Genomic DNA, 21,635 nt, shown 5'->3' with positions numbered 1-21,635 from the left:
ATGGTTTTCATCCATTTTCTTAGTGCACAGTAGTGTACCTCACAAAAGCCGCGTCTACGTGTGCCGGCTACTTCGAAGTAGCTGCGCCAACTTCGAAATAGCGCCCACCACGTCTACACGTGGCGAGCGCTATTTCGAAGTTGAAATCGAGATAAGGCGGCAAGACGTCGAAGTTGCTATCCTCATGAGGAGATGGGAATAGCGCCCTACTTCGACGTTGAACGTCGAAGTAGGGCACGTGTAGACGATCCGCGTCTCGCAACATCGAAATAGCGGGGTCCGCCATAGCAGCCATCAGCTGAGGGGTTGAGAGACGCTCTCTCCAGCTCCTGCGGGGTTCTACGGTCACCGTGTGCAGCAGCCCTTAGCCCAGGGCTTCTGGCTGCTGCTGCTGCAGCTGGGGATCCACGCTGCATGCACAGGATCTGCAACCAGTTGTCGGCTCTGTGGATCTTGTGCTGTTTAGTGCAAGTGTGTCTGGGAGGGGTCCTTTAAGGGAGTGGCTTGCTGTTGAGTCCGCCCTGGGACCCTGTCTGCAGCTGTTCCTGGCACCCTTATTTCAATATGGGCCGCTTTGGTGTGTAGATGCTCCCCTGCAGCGCCTACTTCGATGTAGTACTGCCCAACGTCAACGTTGAACGTCGACGGCACCAGCCCTGGAGGACGTGTAGACGTTATTCTTCGAAATAGTTTATTTCGATGTCGCTACATCGAAATAAGCTATTTCGATGTAGCATTCACGTGCAGACGTAGCTAAAGACTGCAGTTGCAGCTGGTGACTTTGCTGAGAGCATGGTGCTGATGCTTAGATACCATAGGGACAGGAGCTAATGAAAACCACAGGAAACAGAGAGATTTTCTTTTTGCCAAAATCATTTCTCTTGAGCATGGGTGAACTACCAGGGTGCACATATTCACCTGTATGTGGAAAAAAATTTATACAGGTTTTAGCACTCAGAACTTGGCCACTTCGCAGTGGATTCAATCACACAACTGTTGAATTTAAATAAAAATAACAGGAGATATTTTTAAGCTGGATTGGCCCCCTCCATGAATAAATGATGGATGAAAGGGCAGGAAGATGAAATATTCCTGTCTTGGGTGACATACTTTGCCACTCATATGTTGCTTTTTGTATGTCAAGGGTACCCTGAGTTCTGGATAGGCATCCTTACATTTGTAAGTTTTTGACTGAAATCTACATAAATAAATAACACGCACAGTGAAAGTTGGCCAGATTGGACCAAAATGTACATTAAAGGTGTAACTTAAACTTTTTAATGAAAAAGATTAATCAGCTTTTACCTCTCTATAGAATTTGATTGCTGTGTTCTGTCTGAAATTAAAGCACATACATAGCAAGAAAACTCAGCATGTGCCATGCAACAACTTCCTTATTAGCATCTCAGAGATGGACTAACACCTTTGGGAAAGGAGACCATTCAGCCAAAATGCAATTTACTTTCACAGCTGTGTGCATGATTCCCATAGGTATTAGAGCTGAAAATATGAGGTCAAACCATGGGCTGATCTTGCAAGATGTGGGTCACATCCTGAGTACTAGGGCTTTCCAAAACCCATGAGGCTCCACGTACACTTAGTGCCATCCAGGAAGTGCTCCCAAATACGATATTAAGTCTTGAAAACTCAACTTTTCATGACCGGGAGCTAAAGCAAGAACGCTTTTCAGCTGCTTCTGAAATGGCTCATTAATCTGTCATCATTCATGATTCTGCTTGGCATTTGTGCAAATGCAGTGTTAATACAGAATACTGAAAGTGAAGGGAAACCCACAATGGAAGGGTGTAACAGCAGAAACGGAAGAATTGGCAGTAAACAGAAGAGGAAAGAGAACTCACTGGAGAGCAATGGCTTAAATGCTAGAATGAAATCTGACAATGCTGCATAAAAATGTCAATACCCAGGAGTCAATCAGACAAAAGTTGTCAAAGCATGCTTACAGCGCTTCCTTCTGTAGACAGATCATGGCCACAATTTTAGTGCTTTCATGGACAGAGCAATGTACCTTGGGTATGCATCCCACAGTGCCTGGTACAGCTTCTTTGGCTAGGTACTGTGTACAGTATGGTAGACCTTATGTCGTATCCCCATGGTCATAGCTGCTTTCTGATGTTCAAATAGTCTGCATGAAAGGGTAAAAATTGGTGGAGCATTGAAGCACAATGCTTGGATGCATAGTGTGACTAGCCAGACACTAGGGCTATCTAGATCGAAGAGATCTGCCAGCAAAAATACACAGCTTGTGCAATGCATTTGCATATTACATGCCGACAGTTGAGAGGCTTTTCTGATATTTGTCCCATTTACACAGGGTCAAATGTTGGGAAAATGTCCTCTGCCACCACCTCCCTTCTTGCTTGTGAAATGAGGATGATGGGATGTTGGCAAAAGTTTTCCAGAATGTCAGACTTCTTTCAGGAGCCCTCCGGGCTCCATCCAGAAGCCTGCAATATAGACATAGCCTAGGACTATTGAAGGAGCCTGTGGGACTGCCATTATCAGGGAAGCTTAAGAGGAATCACTTGGATAATGCAGGGCGCTGAAATGTCTCTCTCTTTTGAGCTTCCTTCCCTGCTCCATCTCATTCCTCATCCCAAGTAACATTTCTTTGAAGAAAAGGGCTTTACCATCCTGTACTTGAGGACCTAGAGAGTGCTAGGCAGAAAGTAAAGTAATTGTACTATTAAAAATGTTTGTCTTTATTGATCACTGCAAGTCCTAGTCACACACCGAAGAAGCCAAGTTTGTTGGTTTGGGTTAGAGCAAAGCCTCACAACTGTGTGTATGTCCAGCTGCCAGTCACAAATGTTAAAGGGAGTGGAGTGTGGAGAAGATAGAGGAGCCCCAGCCAGTTAATATAAGCATGTAAATCAGGGCTTACTGGACAGACTGTTGCAGTGCAGGTCAAGGCTGAGACTGCTCATGGTGCAGCTTGATTAAATACTTAAGCATCTCAGTTTGCACCACCTTGTTCCTGCTCTCAGTGGCATCTTTCTTAGTTTGCCTTTCACTCAACCATTGCTTCTCGCTTTTTTGTGCCTCGACTGAGGACTTTTTTAGAACCTCGCTGACAAGCTCTTCCTTGTTTCACTTGGGCCACCTCTTTAGTTGACATAGTCAGACAGCAGAAGTTTTCTGAGTTCTCATCTGAAACATGGAATTTAACAAAAGAGAGGTTGTTAAACTCCTGCTCAAGACTGAAACATTTCATGTACAAGCACTTTTCTGAATGTATGCAGCCACTTTCCCACTGGCCTTTGAAAATCATGTGCATTCCTGCAAGTGCTGTAATCATGGTGAGATTGGTGGGAAAGGGGAGGGTAAAGAGAAGTTACTCACCTGTGTAGTAATGATGGTTCTTCGAGATGTGTCCCCGTGGGTGCTCCACCGTAGGTGTCGGGCTCGCCCCGGCGCCGCAGCTCGGAAAATCTTCAGCAGTCTCCGTCGGGTTGCGCATGCGCCGATGTGTGTCGGCTCTTCGCGCACTTACGGTCACGTGCACGATCCGGTCCCCGCCAGTTCCTGATCAACCGCTCCGTACATCTCTGAAAACACAAACAGAGCTCCGAAGTGGGGAGGAATGGGTGGGCAGTGGAGCACCCACGGGGACACATCTCGAAGAACCATCGTTACTACACAGGTGAGTAACTTCTCTTTCTTCTTCGAGTGGTCCCCGTGGGTGCTCCACCGTAGGTGACTACCCAGCAGTAACCCCCCCGCCCCCGAAAAAGGAGGTGGGTACCCGATTTATGCGCAGCTTGCCCTTGAAAGGACTGCTGTCAACAGGCGTGTATCCTCATCAAGCATCCTGTGCATGGCGTAGTGCTTGGCGAAAGTGTCGTAGGAAGACCACGTCGCCACTCTGCAGGTGTCTCTCAGCGCAATTCCCTTGTGGGTAGAATGGCTTGAGTCTGCTCACAGGAATAAGGGAACTTCGAAGTAGGCGGGGTCCTTTCGAAAAGGTACCCCGTCGGGATGAGCCGCATCAATTTCGAAGTGCCGCAGCCACCGCATGCTAATGAGGCGCTGAATATGTATTTCAGCACTCCATTAGTAAACTTCGAAATGGCCATTTACATGGCCATTTCAAAGTTTGGGGCTAGTGTAGACATGGCCCATAAGAGTTAAGTTCCTTCATCAATAAATAAGTAACTGGTTAAGTTTTTAACCTGACTCTTCCTGTTACTGTGCAAACCAAATACAAAACGAAGAACTCAGCTGCTTTTCAGCTGTTTTTAGCCTGGTTGCTAGTGAGGCGTGCTGAGAGCTGAGACCCATTTACATGGCCATTTCGAAGTTTGGGGCTAGTGTAGACATAGCCATGGTTACAAGATTACAAGGTTTATACTTCCCTTCTTTAGTTACCAATAGCTAGCATATAACAATTCATAGATCTAATATTGAATGTGCACAAAAGCAAAAGCAATACACTTGCCAGGTCTTATTTTCACCCGTGTATTACCCAACGTGGCCTTTTTCACTCAATCCCTTGGGAAGAAACGATACGAGGAAAGGGTGTCCCCATGGACGTCGGGAGGCAAAGACCCTCCTGACCGGCAGGTAGAGGTAACTGCAGCTCAGTTAGAGGGGGCTGCCAGGCCCTACTTTATACCCATTCGGTCACGTACGCTCTTCCTTATCTCAAAAAATGCCAATTAAATTAGATCGTCTCGTGACACTAGTTCTCACAGGGAGCTGGTTCACACCTGTGAGGTGGAGATAATTTAGGGCATTCTTTCTTTATGGGCTGGAGCTTTCCTTGTCTGGGACATTTGTGTAGGCGGATCAACTGATGGTACTAGCCAAGGGCAGCCTGAGGCCCCAGCTGTCTGTCAGCCCATTTGTCTTTTATCTGGTTTTGGTCCATTCAGGATCGTTATGTTGCAGTTTTGCTCCGGAGCATCAAAAGAGTGTGCCTGAGATAAGCACATCTGCGCTCTCGAGCATTTCAGGGCTGAGCTGTTTCTTTTAACCTTGTGGTGCTCTGAAGAACTTAGGAGAAACAAGATGGAGTAGAGCAAAAAGTGGGGACTCTGTCTGGCTACAGGCCAGAATCTTCTAGTTACAACCTGGCACGGAGACAGTTGCTGCCAGCTGGTCATTGTGCACCTGGACAAGACAGCCAGGTGCCCCCCCCCCCCCCCCGCCGAGTTGTAGCTATTATGGCTGAGCAGCCCTGTTTAGGATCCGTGCTGCTTGCCTAGAACAGGGAGGGGGACAGAAATGGTGCCATACAAAAAGTCGGTCTCCATGCAATCTGCCTGGTAACTGGGGTCAGGGAGAACAGCTTTCAATTCTCTGGGGCAACAATAAGCAGAGGGAAATATTTACACTTGGAGCCTGGAATGTCAGGACACTGGCAGACAGCAACAAGTCTGACTGACCTGAGCACCAGAAAATTGAGGAGGTTCAACGTCAATGTCACTGCTTTGAGTGAGCCCCACGTAGCTGATGAGGGCGAGATCAGAGAAACTGGTGGTGTGTACACCTTTGTTTGCAGAGGTAAATGTGAAGACTAGCATTGCATGCATGACACCAGTTTCGCTGTAAAGAAGAGCCTTATGTGCAGCCTCAGTGAACACCCTACCTGTGTCAGCAAACATCTAATGATGCCATGTCTTAGGCTGGCTAACAACCAGTCTGTGACAGTAGTCAGCACTTATGCCCCCACCCTAGAAATTGATGAAAATATCAAGAAATGCTTCTATGCACACCTCACTGGCATCATCAGAAGTGTCGCTAGAGAGGACAAGTTTGTACTACTCAGGAACTTCAATGCCAGAGTAGGTACTGCTGGCTGTGGAATGCTTTCAGTGGCAGGGAAGGTGTAGGAAAAATTAATTCCAATAGTCAACTTCTTACACTCTGACCATGGTCTTGTTATAATGAACACCTTCTTCCAACAGACAAATGGCTTCAGGACCTCCTGAGGACACCCCTGGTTGGGACACGGGCATGCGCTTGATTATGTCACTGTCTGGTCTCTGGACCATGCTGACAGCTGCATCACTTGCATTATGGTCCAGCAGTTATCAGCATTGATCAATCACCAACTAATAATGTTCCATTATGTCACTCAAAGCATGTCACCCCCACCCCCTGAAAAAAAACACACACAAAAAAAAAAAACACTGCAAGAGTATCAGCACCAGAAGTTTAAAGGACCATGAGCTGAGGCTTATCTTCCAGCAGAGCCTGAGTGACGAGCTATGCAGCCAAGACCCACCAGAGGACTGTCTTCAGACACGGTCCTTTGTGAAAACCGCTGTTCTAGAAACCTGTGGTGAAACCCGTGGCTACACAAAGTGAAGGAACCCAGGATTAGTTTCATACTAACCACGAGGAGATCCAAGACCTAACCAGTCAAGGCTAAAGTACAACAGAATTAGAGTCTTTAGAAACAACTCATGGAGAGACAAAGCAAAGAAAACAAAGGCCTATGCCAACTCCAACAACACTCATGAGTTCTTTAATGCGATTAGGATAATTTATGGACTATCACAACAGGGTGTCACTCCCCTACAATCAGCAGATGGGGCATCACTTGTCAAGACCAAAGATGGCATCAATAATTGGTGGCAGGAACACTTTAGCCATCTGTTCAACCATGACACAACTGTTGAGGACAGCCTTTTCAACATGATCACAAGTCTACCTGTAAGTATTGATATGGCCTGTGGACCCACCATCTGTGAGAGCCAAGCACTCAGCAAGATGAAAAACAAGACAGGCACTGACATAATCCCTGCTGAGCTATTCAAACAGGGAGGTCCATCCCTGCTGTTGTATCTATAGTCTTCATTCTAATGAGCTAAAGAGAGGCAACAGGATGCAGTGAGTTCAAAGATGCCATCAGAGTGACCATCTTTAAGAAGACTGACAGGATGGACTACGGAAACTACTGAGGGATCTCCTTGCCTTCGACTGCAAGTAAAATTATTGCATGAGTCCTTCTGAATTGTCTCATTCCTCTGGCAGATGTTCTTCCAGAGCCACAATGCAGCATCCAACCAAGGCAAGGAACAGCTGACATGATCTTTTCTGACCAGTAATACAAGAAAAGTGTTGGGAGTAACGTCTGTCTATGGTGCTATTCAATTTGACTAAAACATTGGATTCCACCAACCAGAAGGCCCTCAGGAAGATCCTGCAACACTTTGGCTGTCCGCCAAAATTCATCAACATCATATGCTTCTTACAAGACAACATAGAAGCCATGATACTCAACAGCAGCAAGACAAATAGTTCAGGGGTTTAAGAATTGGCCTACTAAAACCCAGGGTTGTGAGCTCAATCCTTAAGAGGTCATTTAGGGATTGGGGCAAATAGATGTCAGGGGTGGTGCTTGGTCCTACCAAGAGGGCAGGAGACTGGACTTAGAGGACCTCCCAAGGTCCCTTCCAGTTTTAGGAGATGTGTATCTCCAATAATTTTTTTTTTAAAAAAAGAACTAACTGACATAAAGCCTGAGGCCAAAAAACGGTGTGCGATATCACCTATGCTATTTAATATCTTCCTGGCAACCATGCTCCAGGCTACTTGAGATGGCCTTCCAAGTGGAGTCAAAATAACCTATAGGATGGGTGGTAGTCTCCTCAATCTCAGCCACTTTTGAGCCAAGACCAAGACCACGACCGCAGCATCATCAGTGTTAGAATTCCAGTATGTTGATGATGCCAAGGTTAGTGCTACTTGGAAGATGGGTCTCCAAGCAATATCAATATTATTGCCACAGCCTACCACAAGTTGGGACTCTCTCTCAATACATGAAAGACCAAAGTTCTCTTTCAGCCAACACCCCCCATACCGTAACCCAAACCAACCATCATGACAGATGACGAAATGCTATCTGTTCAGCAATGCTGACATTGACAATGAAATATGCCACTGAATTTCCAGTGCAGCTTATGGACATTTACAGAAGCGAGTCTTTGATGACTGTCACATCAAGACAGACCAAGACAGATGCCTACAATGTCATAGTCAAGCAAACATTGCTATATGGAGCTGAAGTTTGGACACTCTATAGACATCATGTAAAAGACCTGGAAAAATTTCACCAAGGTATTTGAGGAGAATTTTGGGTGTCACGTGGCAGGACAGACAGACCAACATTAGCATCCTTGCAGAGGCTGATTCCCGCAGCATTGTAGCAACAATTGCCACAGGTAGCTACGATTGTCTGGTCATGCGGTCAGGATCCCTGACACACATCCACCTAAACATTCTCTACACTCAGCCGAGAACTGGGGCGAGGTCTCATGGTGGGCAGAAGAAGCTCTACAGAGATGTCCTTAAGAATCCTTAAGGTGGAGGATGAGATAACCTGGATGATCATCAACAACAATGCCCAACACTTTGAGATCTAGCGTCATCTCAATGAAGACGACCAGAGAGCTCAGCGTAAGGAGCGTGCCTGGGTCTGCATTGGCACCACTGAAGACAGAGACCTCACATGCAGCCACTGCCACAGCGTATTCCTTGCCAGAACTGGCCTAATTTCTTACCCTTGCACTCATCAGTTATAGGCATCCAAGGTGAAATCTTACCTGACATGAGAGATTCCAGAGAGAGAGAGGTTATGACTAGGGACCTACCAAATTCAGTCCATTTGGGTGAATATCACAGTCAGAATTTTAAAAACTGGAAATGTCATAACTTCAGCTATTTACATCTGAAATTTGAGTGTTGTAATTATAGGGACCCTGAATCAAAATGTGGGGGAATATACAATTATCGTAGGGGAGGATGCAGTATAGCTATCCTTACTTCTGCACTGCTTTTGATGGGAGCCCAGCCTTCAGAGCTGGGCACATGGCCAACAGGTGGTGCTATGTGGACACCCAGCTCTGAAGGTAGTGTAGCAGTAAAGGTGGCAAGACTATAACCCTACAAAAATAGCTTTGCAACCCCTGCCCTCCCTTTTGGGTCAGGACTCCCAGTTTGATCTCCCCTGTGAAATCTGCATAGTATAAAATAATAGCATTCAAAAGACCATATTTCACAGTATGTGACATTTTATATGGCTGCAAATTTGATAGGGCCTTAGTTATGAATCCTATGGAAAAGACTGTGATGTCATCCACTCAGACAACTAGGAGACAAGGTCTGGGAAAGATAAAGCCTGGGTCAACCAGGCATCTTTAAATTAAATAAACCTGAGATACAACCAGTATATAAATGTGACTTTTTTCACCAAATCTCTCTTGAAGTCTTAATGAGGTTTATGCTTTTATAAAAGAGTATTAATAATGAGATACAAATCTTGTTTTACCCCAGTTGTTTCACAAGTTCAGTAATCATTAGCCCTCTTGGCCGAAAAGAAAATAATTTAACCTCACTAGTTTTTCTTTTCTTTTCTTTCTTTCCTCGGTCAGAGTTATCTATGGCCAAGGATCAAAGGAATAGATTCAGATTTTTTTTTTGGTCTTCTATAGAATCTGACAATATTTTAATTTACAATTCTCTCTATTTTTGCCTCTTCTATATGAAATACAAAGTTAAGTTTCTCTCATGAATAGTTTTTTATAATTGCTTTTATTTTTTGGCAAACCATTTTCCAGAGAAATCAACCGCTGAAGAAAACTTCTGTGGATGTGTAACAGATGAGATTATTATTCTCTTGGTGGAGAAATTTACTTCTGCATAGCATTCTATAATAAGTTATATATGTAATCTGAGTCCCAGTTAAATCCTTACTTGGGGATTTCAGAAGTATATAGACCTCTGGACTGTGCACTGGACCTCTGCACTGTGATTGTTGTTGGCCCACACTGACTTCAAAAGGAGTTGTTTGCATGCAGCATTTTCTATAAGATTTAATTCATATGCTATGGTGTATTCAACTCATTAACAGATGGGAGCTGAAAAACTGATTGTTGCTTTTATTATACTAGTAGAACCATCCACTATGCATTAGTAGTACTGCATGAAAAGTCTGAAAGCACTTTAAAAAAAAATACCCCAAAAAAAAAAACAAAACCCACCCCACAATCTTATCAAAACAAGAAGCAACAATCCTTCTGGAACATTTACTACATTGGAAGGTTAAGCTATTTCTTTTTAAATACAAGGCTCTCTGTCTTTCTAAAGACAAGGCTTTCTGAGACTCCAATCACCTAGTTTTTTTTTTTTTTGGGTCTAGGATTTCATTATGGGTCTCTCAATTTTACTCCGAGGGACAGTACAAGAAAAACTCAACTGGGCTTTTAATTTGTATGATATAAATAAGGATGGATACATAACTAAAGAGGTAAGAATATTTTTGTAGCCAGAGTACCTAAAGCCACAGCATGTGTGTGTCCTTCCTGGTTTGGTTTCAAGGAAAGTGGCCTAGAAAAACTGTTGTAAAAACCCTGAGTTTGGTAGAAAACAAATAGACAACATATTTTCTTCCCACAATTTAAAATTACTAACATAAATGCATTTTATAGAAACTTTTTAAAAAAAGATAGTTAAGAACTGCCATAAATTTCGATTTTATTAGTAGCCATAGAAGACATTGGTGGCTAAACTTCTTAAAGAAGAGGTACATAAAGAGGAAGACTGCACCTACGTTTATCTACTGAATTGCTAGAACAGGGTAGTGTATTTGTACATATAAAATGGATATCCAGAAATGCAAGTGAACCTCAACACTAAGTTGATGTTACCACAGACATATTTAAATGCTTTAAAAAAAAAAAGAGCCTTATTCTGCAAGGACTATGCACATGCTGAACATCACTTATCAAAGAGACACTTTAGATGTGAAATAAGCATGCATGTAAGTTTTTGCAAGATCAGGCTCCTAATCTTTATGTGGTAAATATTACTGGTACGAACAGTTTCAGCAAGACATGAAAATTACAAGGGGATTTTTTTAAAAAACAAAACACGTACTGGCAGGTAAATTACATATTTATAATCATACTTCCAGAGCAGTTTTCAGCAACATCTCAAAGCTTCTTACGAAAGTTGGGGAATCTGATGCATAGGGAGTTGAGTTGATGTGATTTGACCAATCACCATTTGTTAAAATATTTTTCTCTTTGTTTCCATTGGACTTATAGGAGCCTTCTTTCAACTATATCATTGTACTTTTAGATATTGTAAAGTAGTCAAATTCAGAAACAAATTTACATCTACTTAAGTGTTTTCGGTTGCTTTGAAGTATTTTCTAGATTACAGGACATATGAAAGCTGCAGAACCTAATTTAAAATTTCAGTGATTTATGTGAAGTTGTTCAATTGCAATTTGACTGTGGCACAGTCAAATATATACTCTGAACTATAAATGCTCAAAATCTTCTGAATATATTCTAAAGAAACATTACATAAATATGTTTTTTTCTCTTCAGGAAATGCTTGATATTATGAAAGCCATATATGATATGATGGGAAAATGTACTTATCCTGTTCTCAAAGAGGACACCCCTAGACAACATGTGGAAACATTTTTCCAGGTAAGGCAAGTCAGACAAAAAGGGTGCTCTACCAGAAAAATCTCATATATGGATTGGCAAACAAATTTGCACATCCTATTATTTTTGTTACTCTGTCTTCCCTGTGCCCACATTCCAATCTGTTTCTCTGTCTGATCAGTTGTATGTAAACTTTTAGATTCTAACCTCTCTGAGGCAGGGACTGTAATTTACATATAGCAGCTAGCAAAACAATACATGAGTGGGGTGGCCACCAGCCTGCACTATAACTTCGAAATAAATAAGGTATTTTGAAGCAGGATTTTCAGAGGATTTAAGCAAATATTCTTGTTTTTTCCGGACAGAAAATGGACAAAAATAAAGATGGAGTAGTTACCATAGATGAATTCATTGAAAGCTGCCAAAAAGTAAGTAATGATGAATGTGAGATATTTGGTTTCTCCAATCATCTGGCTCAGTAACTGTTAAGTGGTACTACCAATTAGCGAATATGGGTGTAAATCTGTAGCTTACATGTCTGAACACCAGGGACTACTTACTTCCCAAGGAATCTTTACAAAAAAAAAAACAAAAACATGTCTGGCAAATATTTTTACGAAAAACAGTTACACGTATGCAAAGCTGTACGATATTTGTATTCACAGAGAGGATACTTTTTGAAAAGCTAATCTTTCCCTCTTCTACTAGTGTTTACATTCTCTTTTCCTATGTAAAACTACCATGCAGTAGATAATCATTTGTTAGAGTGAATATTTATTTCAGTTTTGTGATAGGTAAACATCTGTCAGAATTTATATTTATTCACTATAAAAATAATTGAATGTGCTATTAGTTAAATAACTTGTCTACGGTTAGCCAAGACAGCCTTATAAAAATAAGTTCTACAATTTTATTATCACGTCTGACCTCATTAATGGAGTAGAGCAAATAAGCTATTGAAGGCAATGGAGGATATGTTGGCTGTAACTGAATAAATACAATGGTGGCTGGTTTGTTGGAAGGAGCCACATGAGCATATGGATACAGTAATCCCTCGATTTATGCAGAGGTTGCATACTGGACAACCTCCACATAAATCAGATTTTGTATAAACTGGGGGGAGAGAGGGAGATAGGAAAATCCCTGGAATTTCCCTGGCTGGGGGAGCAGGCAGCTGCAGCCTCTGCAGACCTCTGCTGCTCCCCAGCTTCCCCAAGCTGCTGGAAGCTGGGGAGCAGCAGCGATCTGCTGCCATTCCAGCTGCCACTTTCCCTGGCTGGGAGAAGTTAGACGGTCACTGGTTCCAGCTTCTCCCAGCTGGGGGGCATATGACTGCTTGTGGGCATGCTTTCTCCCAGCTCCCTCAAGCAGCTGTCTGCGTGCTGGTCTCCCTAGCTGGGGGCTGGACGGAGGCGGTTTCAATTTGCACTTATGTTAATGTGAGTTAAGTGAAAATCAAAAATTGCACTTCTCGAAGGTTTACCATACCCTTCTTCAGTGAGAGACTACAAACTCCATTTGTTAAAAACAGATGGGTTCTGCATCTGTATTTAAGAAGATACCTGATTTCCCCTAGATGCCCAGATTATGGACATGGTCAAGTATACTTTCTTTCTGCTGCATTTGAAATAAAAATGGTGTATTTTCCTCAGCAAATACTGTGGCTCTTACAGTTACCCTCACTTTGAGATTGGTTTATGGTAATTAGTTACAAGGCAAAACTATTTGGAAACTCAAACTAAGGAAGAACATAGATTAGTTTGTTAGGTGGAGTTTTGTGTGGAGAGTTTATGACCGAATAAGCCTTTGGGCAGAATTCAAGGCAAGAATTTTAACCTATTAAGAAAGCTCTGAAGTATTTGGGTCCTAATTACTTGAGAGATCATCCCAATTGAAATTAGCAGTGGAAAAGGATTTGGAGCTACCTTGATCTTGGAGAAAGCACTCTTCATAAATAAACTCCTCCTTTGATCCAAAACCTTGGAAAACGTAAGACCAAATTATTTTCTGAGATGAAGAGGAGGTTTTATTGTTATTGCTGAGAGTCTTCAACTTTATTTTGATATATATTTATTTAGTAGGGTATGAGAGTTTGATGCTTCACAACTGCATAAGGGAACCTTTATAAGTTTAAATGAAAATGGATTAAGTTAGTTCCCTATTTAACGTCAACAAACAGATTAGCATCAGACAACACTTGCTATGCCATGGGAAAAAATATTAACTGAGGGGCCAATTTTTACAACGTATGTGTGAAGATTATCCAGATGCACATGCTGACTCAAGTTTTAATTGTTCTGGAATCTACAGAATAGTCTCCTACTATGTCAACAGGTTTTTTTTAGGGAAACAAATTGTGATAAGTAACAATTTCAAATATTTTTATATATTATAGATTTATAAATCAAATATAAATAAATTTCAAATAAAGTTTTGTCTGTATGGAAGCTGTACATATGACGTTATCACATATTTATAGAGTATCAAGAAATCAATTGATTACCTCCAAAACACTAGACTGTCTTATAGAATGATTAACAGAAGAAATTAAACTGATAAGGGTATATTAAGTTTTTAATTTCAGAAACTATTTACAGTAAACCCTTGATTTATCGGACCCTGATTCAGTGGACTTCAGGAGCAACATCTGTCCACGAGGTCCCCGTTGTTCCCAAAGTCCATTGAATCCACATCCTCCCCACCAAAGAAAATACATAAATGTTGGTGACTCGCTGGAGCCACCCTGCAATCCTTCTGCCGCGGTGGGCATGTGTACATCCCCCACACCTGCTGGGAGAAGTGCGTGGCAGCTCTACCTGTGGTGGAGGCTCCAGCCGAGGCAGTCAAGGACTGAATGAGGCTCCAGCTCGAGCAGCACTGGTGAGTTGCCCCTTTTACAACCTACGTAAACCCTCGCATTTAACGGACTTGCAGCATTAACAGACACCCCTCACCTCCATTAGTCTGTTAAATCAAGGGTTTACTATAGTATCAGAATTAGGTTTTATCACTAATTACTTAGTAATTTTTACAACCAAGTTGCTGCTATCAGTAAATAACGTTAATGTCTTCAACCCACTTTCTTTAGGAAGTTTAACATAAGCTGATCTATATTTTTTCTTCTCACAGGATGAAAACATAATGCGCTCCATGCAGCTCTTTGAAAATGTGATTTAACAAAGTTGTTTAATGGACAAACGTGAACTATTCTGCAACATTACCTAAAGTTGGATTTGCCACATTTACCATATGTAGGATTGCTCAGCTCTACACTGAGACGTGTATTATGCAAATAAGTTTTGTTTTATTATACAGCCTTGCTCCCAAAAATGATTTCCCAAAGGTCAGGACTTAATTCGTCGTTTATTTAACTCATGATATTCTTTAAAAAAAAAAAAATTGGTTTTGTCCCACAACTCCCAAAACTAGTGTAACAGCTGCCATTATGCAGTTTTATTACCATTCCAGCAAGAGGATTTAACACCAAAAAAAAGTTTGATACTTTTATTAGATTCAGATCCAGGATTTTAAGTGTCTTAAAAAAAACCTTATAAAGCATCTTAGCCTCTGTTTTACATGTCACCGTATTTCCTTTTCATGTATGTATGGTGCAATATTCATTTTAACATAATACTTTGAGTAAACGTTGCAGGAAAATATCTGTGACAACAACATCCAATTTTATTTGGCATTCTTTGCACTTTTATTGAAGCCCAGCTAATTTACATAAGAGTAAGACCTTTTTTTATTATAAAATAAAATGACTCAGCTAGACATGTACCCTGCCAGGCATTAAAACGTATCATCCTTACCTAATAAATCTGCATTTATAAATTTTTCAAGAAATGAGTATCTGAAGTCCTATATATTGTATGTATAATTCTGGTTGGACTGTCAGTAAAGTTTGCTGCTCAAAAACAAAGGACCTGAAAAGCTTTAGCATTCTAAGTTCTTTGTGAAAATAGAGTGGATTTCCAGAAGTACACGTCTTACCAGTTTTAATGAGGAAAAAAGAAGAAGCTTCCATCTTACTTCAGTGCTCAGAATAATACTGAAACAGCTAATATCTGTTTCAGTGGTCTGTTTACTATGAAAAGGGAGTGGAAAAAAAGTAGAATCTTTAGCTAAACACCAATGTTCCTTATTAGCAGTAACACTATTATATTTTTGCAGAGCATTAATTCTGTTGAAGTAGGAACTTCTTCAATTCTGGACTTAAAAGAGCATAAGTGTACAGACCTTACAAGTAAAATGAATTATCTTTCTCTCATCACCCTTAATAAATAAAAATTACTATACTATTGTTTTCAGTCATTCCAGGCTAATACTTTGAAATGCTACTGAAAATATGGCAATATTTATTGTGACATTTCTGCACAAGGGATGTGAAGGGGCTACTGGAGTAGAAAGAATGCTGCAACCATTACTTTGCAAAAATAAATCAGGTATCTATTCTGGTGTAGAGATGGAATGTTGAAGGCTGCTCTGCTATCACCAGTGTAGGAATAAGAGTAGTACAGTACATGTACACCTGAAATTTGCTGTAGCGTGTTTGCATAAATTAAATGTGCACATTTTGTAAAAAAATAAATAAATAAATAAAATACAAGAAAGAAACAAGCACATTGTTTTTGTTTTTTGAAAAAAAAAAAGTAAACAAAAGAAAAACAACCCACTAGACTACAGGCATTTCTTTAACAAATTCAATTTACTATTTAAACAGGTGCATCATGAATTAAACATGAAGCTGTTAATTCGATACTGTGCTAAGATTTAAGTTACATAGGTGACAGTTTTTGAAATTAAAAAAGATACTGAGATGGAATATGAAAAACAATATTCCAATATCAAAACCTAATTTTTATACTATTTATACCACTGGAGCAACACTGCACATCTAGTTTTAAATCAGTTCTTTTGTAATAGAAAATTCACATTTCTGTAACACTCATTGTGAAAATAAATATAGGTATGTTAGCAGTGACTTAGTTACTGCTTAATTAATAAGTACAATCAAATTACACCCTTTTTTGTGACACTTGATAAAAACTATGCGGCAGAATTATTATGTAATAAGTATGCACAGCAAAAACTGACTTTGCTTACAGCTGAAACAAATGGCAAATAAACAATTGACTAATTGTAAACATAAGACTGGATATACAAATAGCTGTATATAACAACATTACATAAATATCTAGCATAATTTAATTATACTTTTTCACAAGCTGTTATGGGCACATTCACGTAATCTGTATTTTTTTTTCTCCCAAACAAGATTACTGAATATTTGTGGTTAGTTTTATGAGAATAAATTCTACCGTAAGGAAATTCCAACATCATCCACAGTCAACTTCTGATGCAGTGTAAACGACTATATGGTTCTCTTGTTCAAGAGGAGATGGAACAATAGGTTGGAATTTTAGATTTGATGATAGTTACACTCTCCTGTTGATAAAAAGAGAAGTTTACACAGTATGAAACATTTAGTTCTGAAGGCAAACAAGGGAAGTATCTGAGCTATAATTATCTAAAACTGTTATGCCAACTAAACTATATCAAAAGGAGAAAGCTGAAGACAAAAAAAATAAATGAAGGGATTAAATCTCTCTCTGTCAAAGGAATAAAAGCAACAATGACAAATAACCTAAAAACATGCAAAGAACTGATAAAAATGATAGATGAAAATAGCTGGAAAAAGTACAGGAGGGTAGGTTCTATGGATCACTGACTTGCGGGTTAACCGCCACTAATTTTTTGCCGCCCTCACTCTAATAATCTTTTTTAAAGAGACCCTTGCACACACACAAAATACATAGAGGGTTTAAAAACATCATAAGCCATGCATCCCACTGGGAAAACTGTATTTGGTTAACACAGTGTACATGGCAGCATTGTTTTTCTCTTCAGTACAAGCTGAACCTCTCTTTTCCGATACCCTTGGGACCCGAGTGATGTGGGAGAGGAGGTCAATATTTTCTAGCATGTTACCAACACTTCCACTGCTTACTGGGCTCTTAGAAGATGTGTAGGGGTAAATTACAGCTAAATAGCAGCACAGAACACAGAGCCAGTACTCCTGGCTATAAAACTTTATAGGACTACAGAAAACTTGGCCACACCCATGATATAAGTGGTAGCCCAGCTAACTAAATGCATACTGGATTACAGAGTTTGCCCGATGAGACAGTTCCAAGTTAGAGAGATTCAACGTGTACTTGAAGTGCGTACCAATGCAGAAGGGTGAAGTGGGATGAATGCCAGAAAAAAATCAGCCGTCCAATTCAACAGCTTTCTTACAAATGTAATTCTCAATTAAATCAATGGAAGCTGTGTGACAAAGGCAGAATTAATCCTCCCTAAGAGTAAGGAGATAATTGAAAAACAAGGTGGGAGAATAAGAAAATTTAAAGAATAGTGCAGCACGGATAACGAGAATTTCTCTTAAGAAAAGGAGATAAGAACAGAAGGTAGCAAACAAGATGAATGAAAATAAAAAAGTAGCAGAAAATAGAATACAAAAATTTATCTGAAACATCTCACTAATTTTATTTCCCATTTATAAAATATATTTCATGCTAATTGTTTTATTATTGATTTCTGGAAAAAAATCCTGTTTGGGAAGATAAAATGTTAATAGAGATGGAAAGTGGGTCAAACTGATGATCAGGCCAGGTCTACACTAGGGGATAAGCTCAAATTAATATACGCATCTCCAGCTATGTTAATTGCATAGCTAGAGTTGATGTACATTGATTTGAACTTTGGCACCATTACCACAGTAGGGGGTTGACAGAAGAAACACTCCTGTCAATTCCCCTTACTCCTTGTGACTGTAAGGAGTACCAGGGTTAATGGGGTGCTCTGAATATTCGAATTAGCATATCCCTACTAGATGCACTAAATTGAACCTTGGAAGTTTGACCTCTGGAGCATTGATCCACACCAAAGTATAGAAGTGCCCTTACTGTTGAACATTTAAATACTCCCAGTAAACTAACAAAGCCAGCATTTTAAAAACATTACATGTAACTGAAGTAAGTAAACTTTTCCTCACAAACTTCAAGCTCTGGAAGTAGAACTATACAGCTCTTCTGGTGACTAGGGAAAAAAAAGAATAGCAAATGTTGCATCTCACCAGTAAGTATGCCCAGATCTCCTACCAGAAACAGTTAATATTTTAGACACTTATATTGCATAGGTGACCTCTGTGGAGAGGCAGTTACTTCTTAATGGAGCAAAATTGAATGTGACTCAGTGTAAAGTAACTGACCTGCTGTGTGGATCCCTATGTAGGTGTGTAGCCTTGAAATGTCACGTTAAGGTGTGCACTTCCATTTCTTATGAAGCAGCACAAAAACTTAGTATGAGACATCTGACAATAATTTAGCCCTTTTTAAAAGTCTTTAAAAGGAAAAGCAACGTACTAGTCACTTTATAGCTATGTTACCATTGACATGTAGGAAAACAATGCTATTTTCATATTATGAATCAGTACACATCAAAATATACATATATGCTTAATTTACAAATAACATAGTTACAGTAAAGTTAAGCATATAAGTCTTTGCATCAGAGCTCTAATTTGAAGAAGTCAGAAGCTTGAATATGGAAGTTTTCTTGACATGATTTACATTGAAGAATAATTTTTTTATTTTTTACCAAAGTGTAAAATGCAGAGAATAATCTGTTCAACTCACCCTTCCCCCATACTGTTCCAACTTCTGTAATGCAACAGTTATTTGTTCTTTAAATTTCTTGTCCATTAATCTCTTTGAAATCTATTGGAGGAAGTAATATATAAATAGAACTTGGAAAGAAAATTATTTCAGCACAATGTATGAAAATTAACATTTATTTTTGTTATAGAATACTTCCTTAAGTCAGTTTAGGAAAAAGATAGCAAAAAGAATCATTATTTAATGCCTGGTAGCTAATGCCAAATAAGACACCTGGTCAAAAGCAACAGGAGGAAAGTAACATTTTCCATAATGAAAACCACTTTTTCAGAAAACGCTCAGCTATTACTGGGGGTGGGGAGGTGCAGTATAAAATCCAGAGACATGCAAATTTTATATTTATTTGCAACTATTTCTGATGAAGAAATAGGCTATAAATTGGAATATAGCATATAAAGTGGTTGAGAATAGTGTCTGGATGAAGAGTATACATACTGCTTTTCTGCTGTGCACACAAAATGTACCAGTTTTAGTTAATTTCTTAGCAACTTTATCTCCGAATTTTAAATATTTTATGTAGTAAAAATCACTAATTTTATAATAAAAATATCCCTTCAAAACGCAATAAGTAATTTGTTCTTTTGATCTTTTGTTCTTGTACCAGTATATTGAATGTTACAGTGCTATAATTCACCATGTATTATAATAAAACAATAGATTTGTGCTAAATGCCTTTTGTGGAACAGCTGAAAGTTTCATCATCTATGAGTGAAATGACAAAGTCTCTAAACAAAAGAAACATAAGAATAGGCTGCATCTAGACTGCTGTTCAGCACATTGTTGCTGCTGGCAGCGCTATGGTAATAGCAGGTGCGAAATTGCAAATAGAGAAACATTTTCATATTTGTGCATCTAATTAGCATAGCTGCACAAGATTTTTCTGACACCTAGGGCATGCCAGTAGTACAGAAGCCGTGTGGCATAAGGGACTGGCAACGGGGGGCGGGGGGGGATGACTTAGACAGCAAAAACATGTCCACACAGCCCCCGCTGACAGTAAAATCCTGTGCGACTGTTAATTAGCCACGCAAGTTTGCAAATGGTTCTTCATTTGCAATTTTGTGACCTGTCATTAGCATAGCGCTGCCGGTAGCAGTGCTGTGCTAAATGGCTGTCTAGATGCAGCCATACAGAGACACAGTTACTTTGTTGATATTTTTTTTATACTTACACTGGTGAGGAGATGTTTCAGCTGATCATTAAGAGCAGGGCCAACAACAGCACTCAGCTGTACCAAAGCATTCAATCCTCTTTCAAATACTTCACCATTTGAATGGGCCTTGCAAGGGGAAAAATTATTACTCTGCTATCAAACAGTAATCAACAATCAAAAGTGCAAACTCATTAAAACACCAATCACTTAAATACAATAATTAGGATGTGTACAGTGCTTTACTTTTTCAAAGCAATGAAACAAACTATTTGAAGAGCTTTAGAAATCACTGAAGTATTACTGAACATGTTACTGTCAAGCATATAACGTTTAAATACCAATGTATTTTGCAGGAAAAAACATAAAAATACTGCACGGGATCCACTATTGGATTCTGATGACAAAGTTACTCAGAATGAAATAGACTTTTTCATTTATGTAGTGTGATGACTAATCATTTACTTCTTTGATAAGAGAATAAGCTAGATAGTTAAAGGAACTATGTTACATGACTTTTGGGCAAGAGGGGGACACAAACATTTTATTAAGTTTATGTTACACTGTGGGTCAGGGAATGTGCTTTATGCTCCACTACTTGGGGAAGGGTGACCAAAGCTCCTTCAGGACTTAAAACAGCAGAGTTGGGGGATGATTAAGGTGAGTTACTCACTGAAAAGAGGATATACTTCTTGGGGAGGTTCAAATATACTAATGCAAGCTGGGTTCCTGGAACTAGGAAAATAAGGAAAGCACTTTTTGTTTAAAATGGCTATGTTTGAACTGATACAGGGCCATCTTTCGGATCCAGCAAAAGAATGGGACCTCCCTTTGAAGGGCCCTTACCCATGGAGACTACTTTGGCTTACTAAGGCCCTGTAAGGCTGATTGGTGACTCCCAGTATGTCTAATGTAAGGTTGTCAGTTTATTTATTTTACTGTCTTCTATATCATGCTCAAGTAAAGAATGTGATTAGAATTGTGCGGCGAGGTGACCTGTAAATGCTGGTAATACAATGTCCACGGCCTTTGCAGAGAGAATTCAGTTTTACAAGTGGTAGCGATCACACAGACTGTTTTGCTGGGGATAGCAGGAGTTAGGGAGGGCTAAGTGCAGCTTTAAACACACACCCGCCCCCCCGGTCAGATAGCAGTAGGTCAAAGTCATAACAGTAGACTGGTTATGGGTGCGGAACTGAGGCCTAACCAGGCACGCCAAAAGTGAACTAAGAATGGAATAAAGATGTAAAATTCCAAAACTGTGACAAGGCCAGCTATGGAATCTCCATTTTAGTCAGGAGTTTGCTGTATTACGCTATAAGC

At 40.1% G+C, this 21,635-nt stretch overlaps 2 protein-coding genes across 8 annotated transcripts in view; one reads left to right on the top strand and one right to left on the bottom strand.

Moving 5' to 3' along the window:
- KCNIP4 (potassium voltage-gated channel interacting protein 4) overlaps window positions 1–14,686 on the top strand; it is a 444,168-nt gene extending 429,482 nt beyond the window's left edge. For 2 of the 3 annotated variants that reach the window (XM_074991763.1, XM_074991762.1), the window contains exons 5-8: window positions 10,166–10,273; window positions 11,361–11,465; window positions 11,789–11,851; window positions 14,553–14,686. In XM_074991763.1, coding sequence (XP_074847864.1) covers window positions 10,166–10,273; window positions 11,361–11,465; window positions 11,789–11,851; window positions 14,553–14,600 — 324 coding nt within the window. In that variant the 3' untranslated portion in view covers window positions 14,601–14,686. Of the gene's footprint in view, window positions 1–10,165; window positions 10,274–11,360; window positions 11,601–11,788; window positions 11,852–14,552 lie in introns of those variants that run through there. The other variant, XM_074991761.1, reaches the window with a different exon arrangement.
- The window catches only part of PACRGL (parkin coregulated like), a 34,664-nt gene continuing 27,646 nt past the window's right edge, over window positions 14,618–21,635 (bottom strand). Inside the window, exons 7-10 of one of the 5 annotated variants that reach the window (XM_074991758.1) lie at window positions 20,334–20,441; window positions 19,124–19,204; window positions 18,450–18,524; window positions 14,621–16,871 (exon numbers count right to left, since the gene is read on the bottom strand). In XM_074991758.1, coding sequence (XP_074847859.1) covers window positions 18,486–18,524; window positions 19,124–19,204; window positions 20,334–20,441 — 228 coding nt within the window. In that variant the 3' untranslated portion in view covers window positions 14,621–16,871; window positions 18,450–18,485. Of the gene's footprint in view, window positions 16,872–18,449; window positions 18,525–19,123; window positions 19,205–20,333; window positions 20,442–21,635 lie in introns of all 5 variants that reach the window. The other 4 variants (XM_074991760.1, XM_074991757.1, XM_074991759.1 and 1 more) reach the window with 4 other exon arrangements.

This window comes from Carettochelys insculpta, chromosome 4 (genome assembly GCF_033958435.1).
Source record: "Carettochelys insculpta isolate YL-2023 chromosome 4, ASM3395843v1, whole genome shotgun sequence".
Classification (NCBI taxonomy): Eukaryota; Metazoa; Chordata; order Testudines; family Carettochelyidae; genus Carettochelys; species Carettochelys insculpta.
Note: the sequence above shows the minus strand (reverse complement) of the source record. Positions and strands in the feature narration are given on the sequence as shown.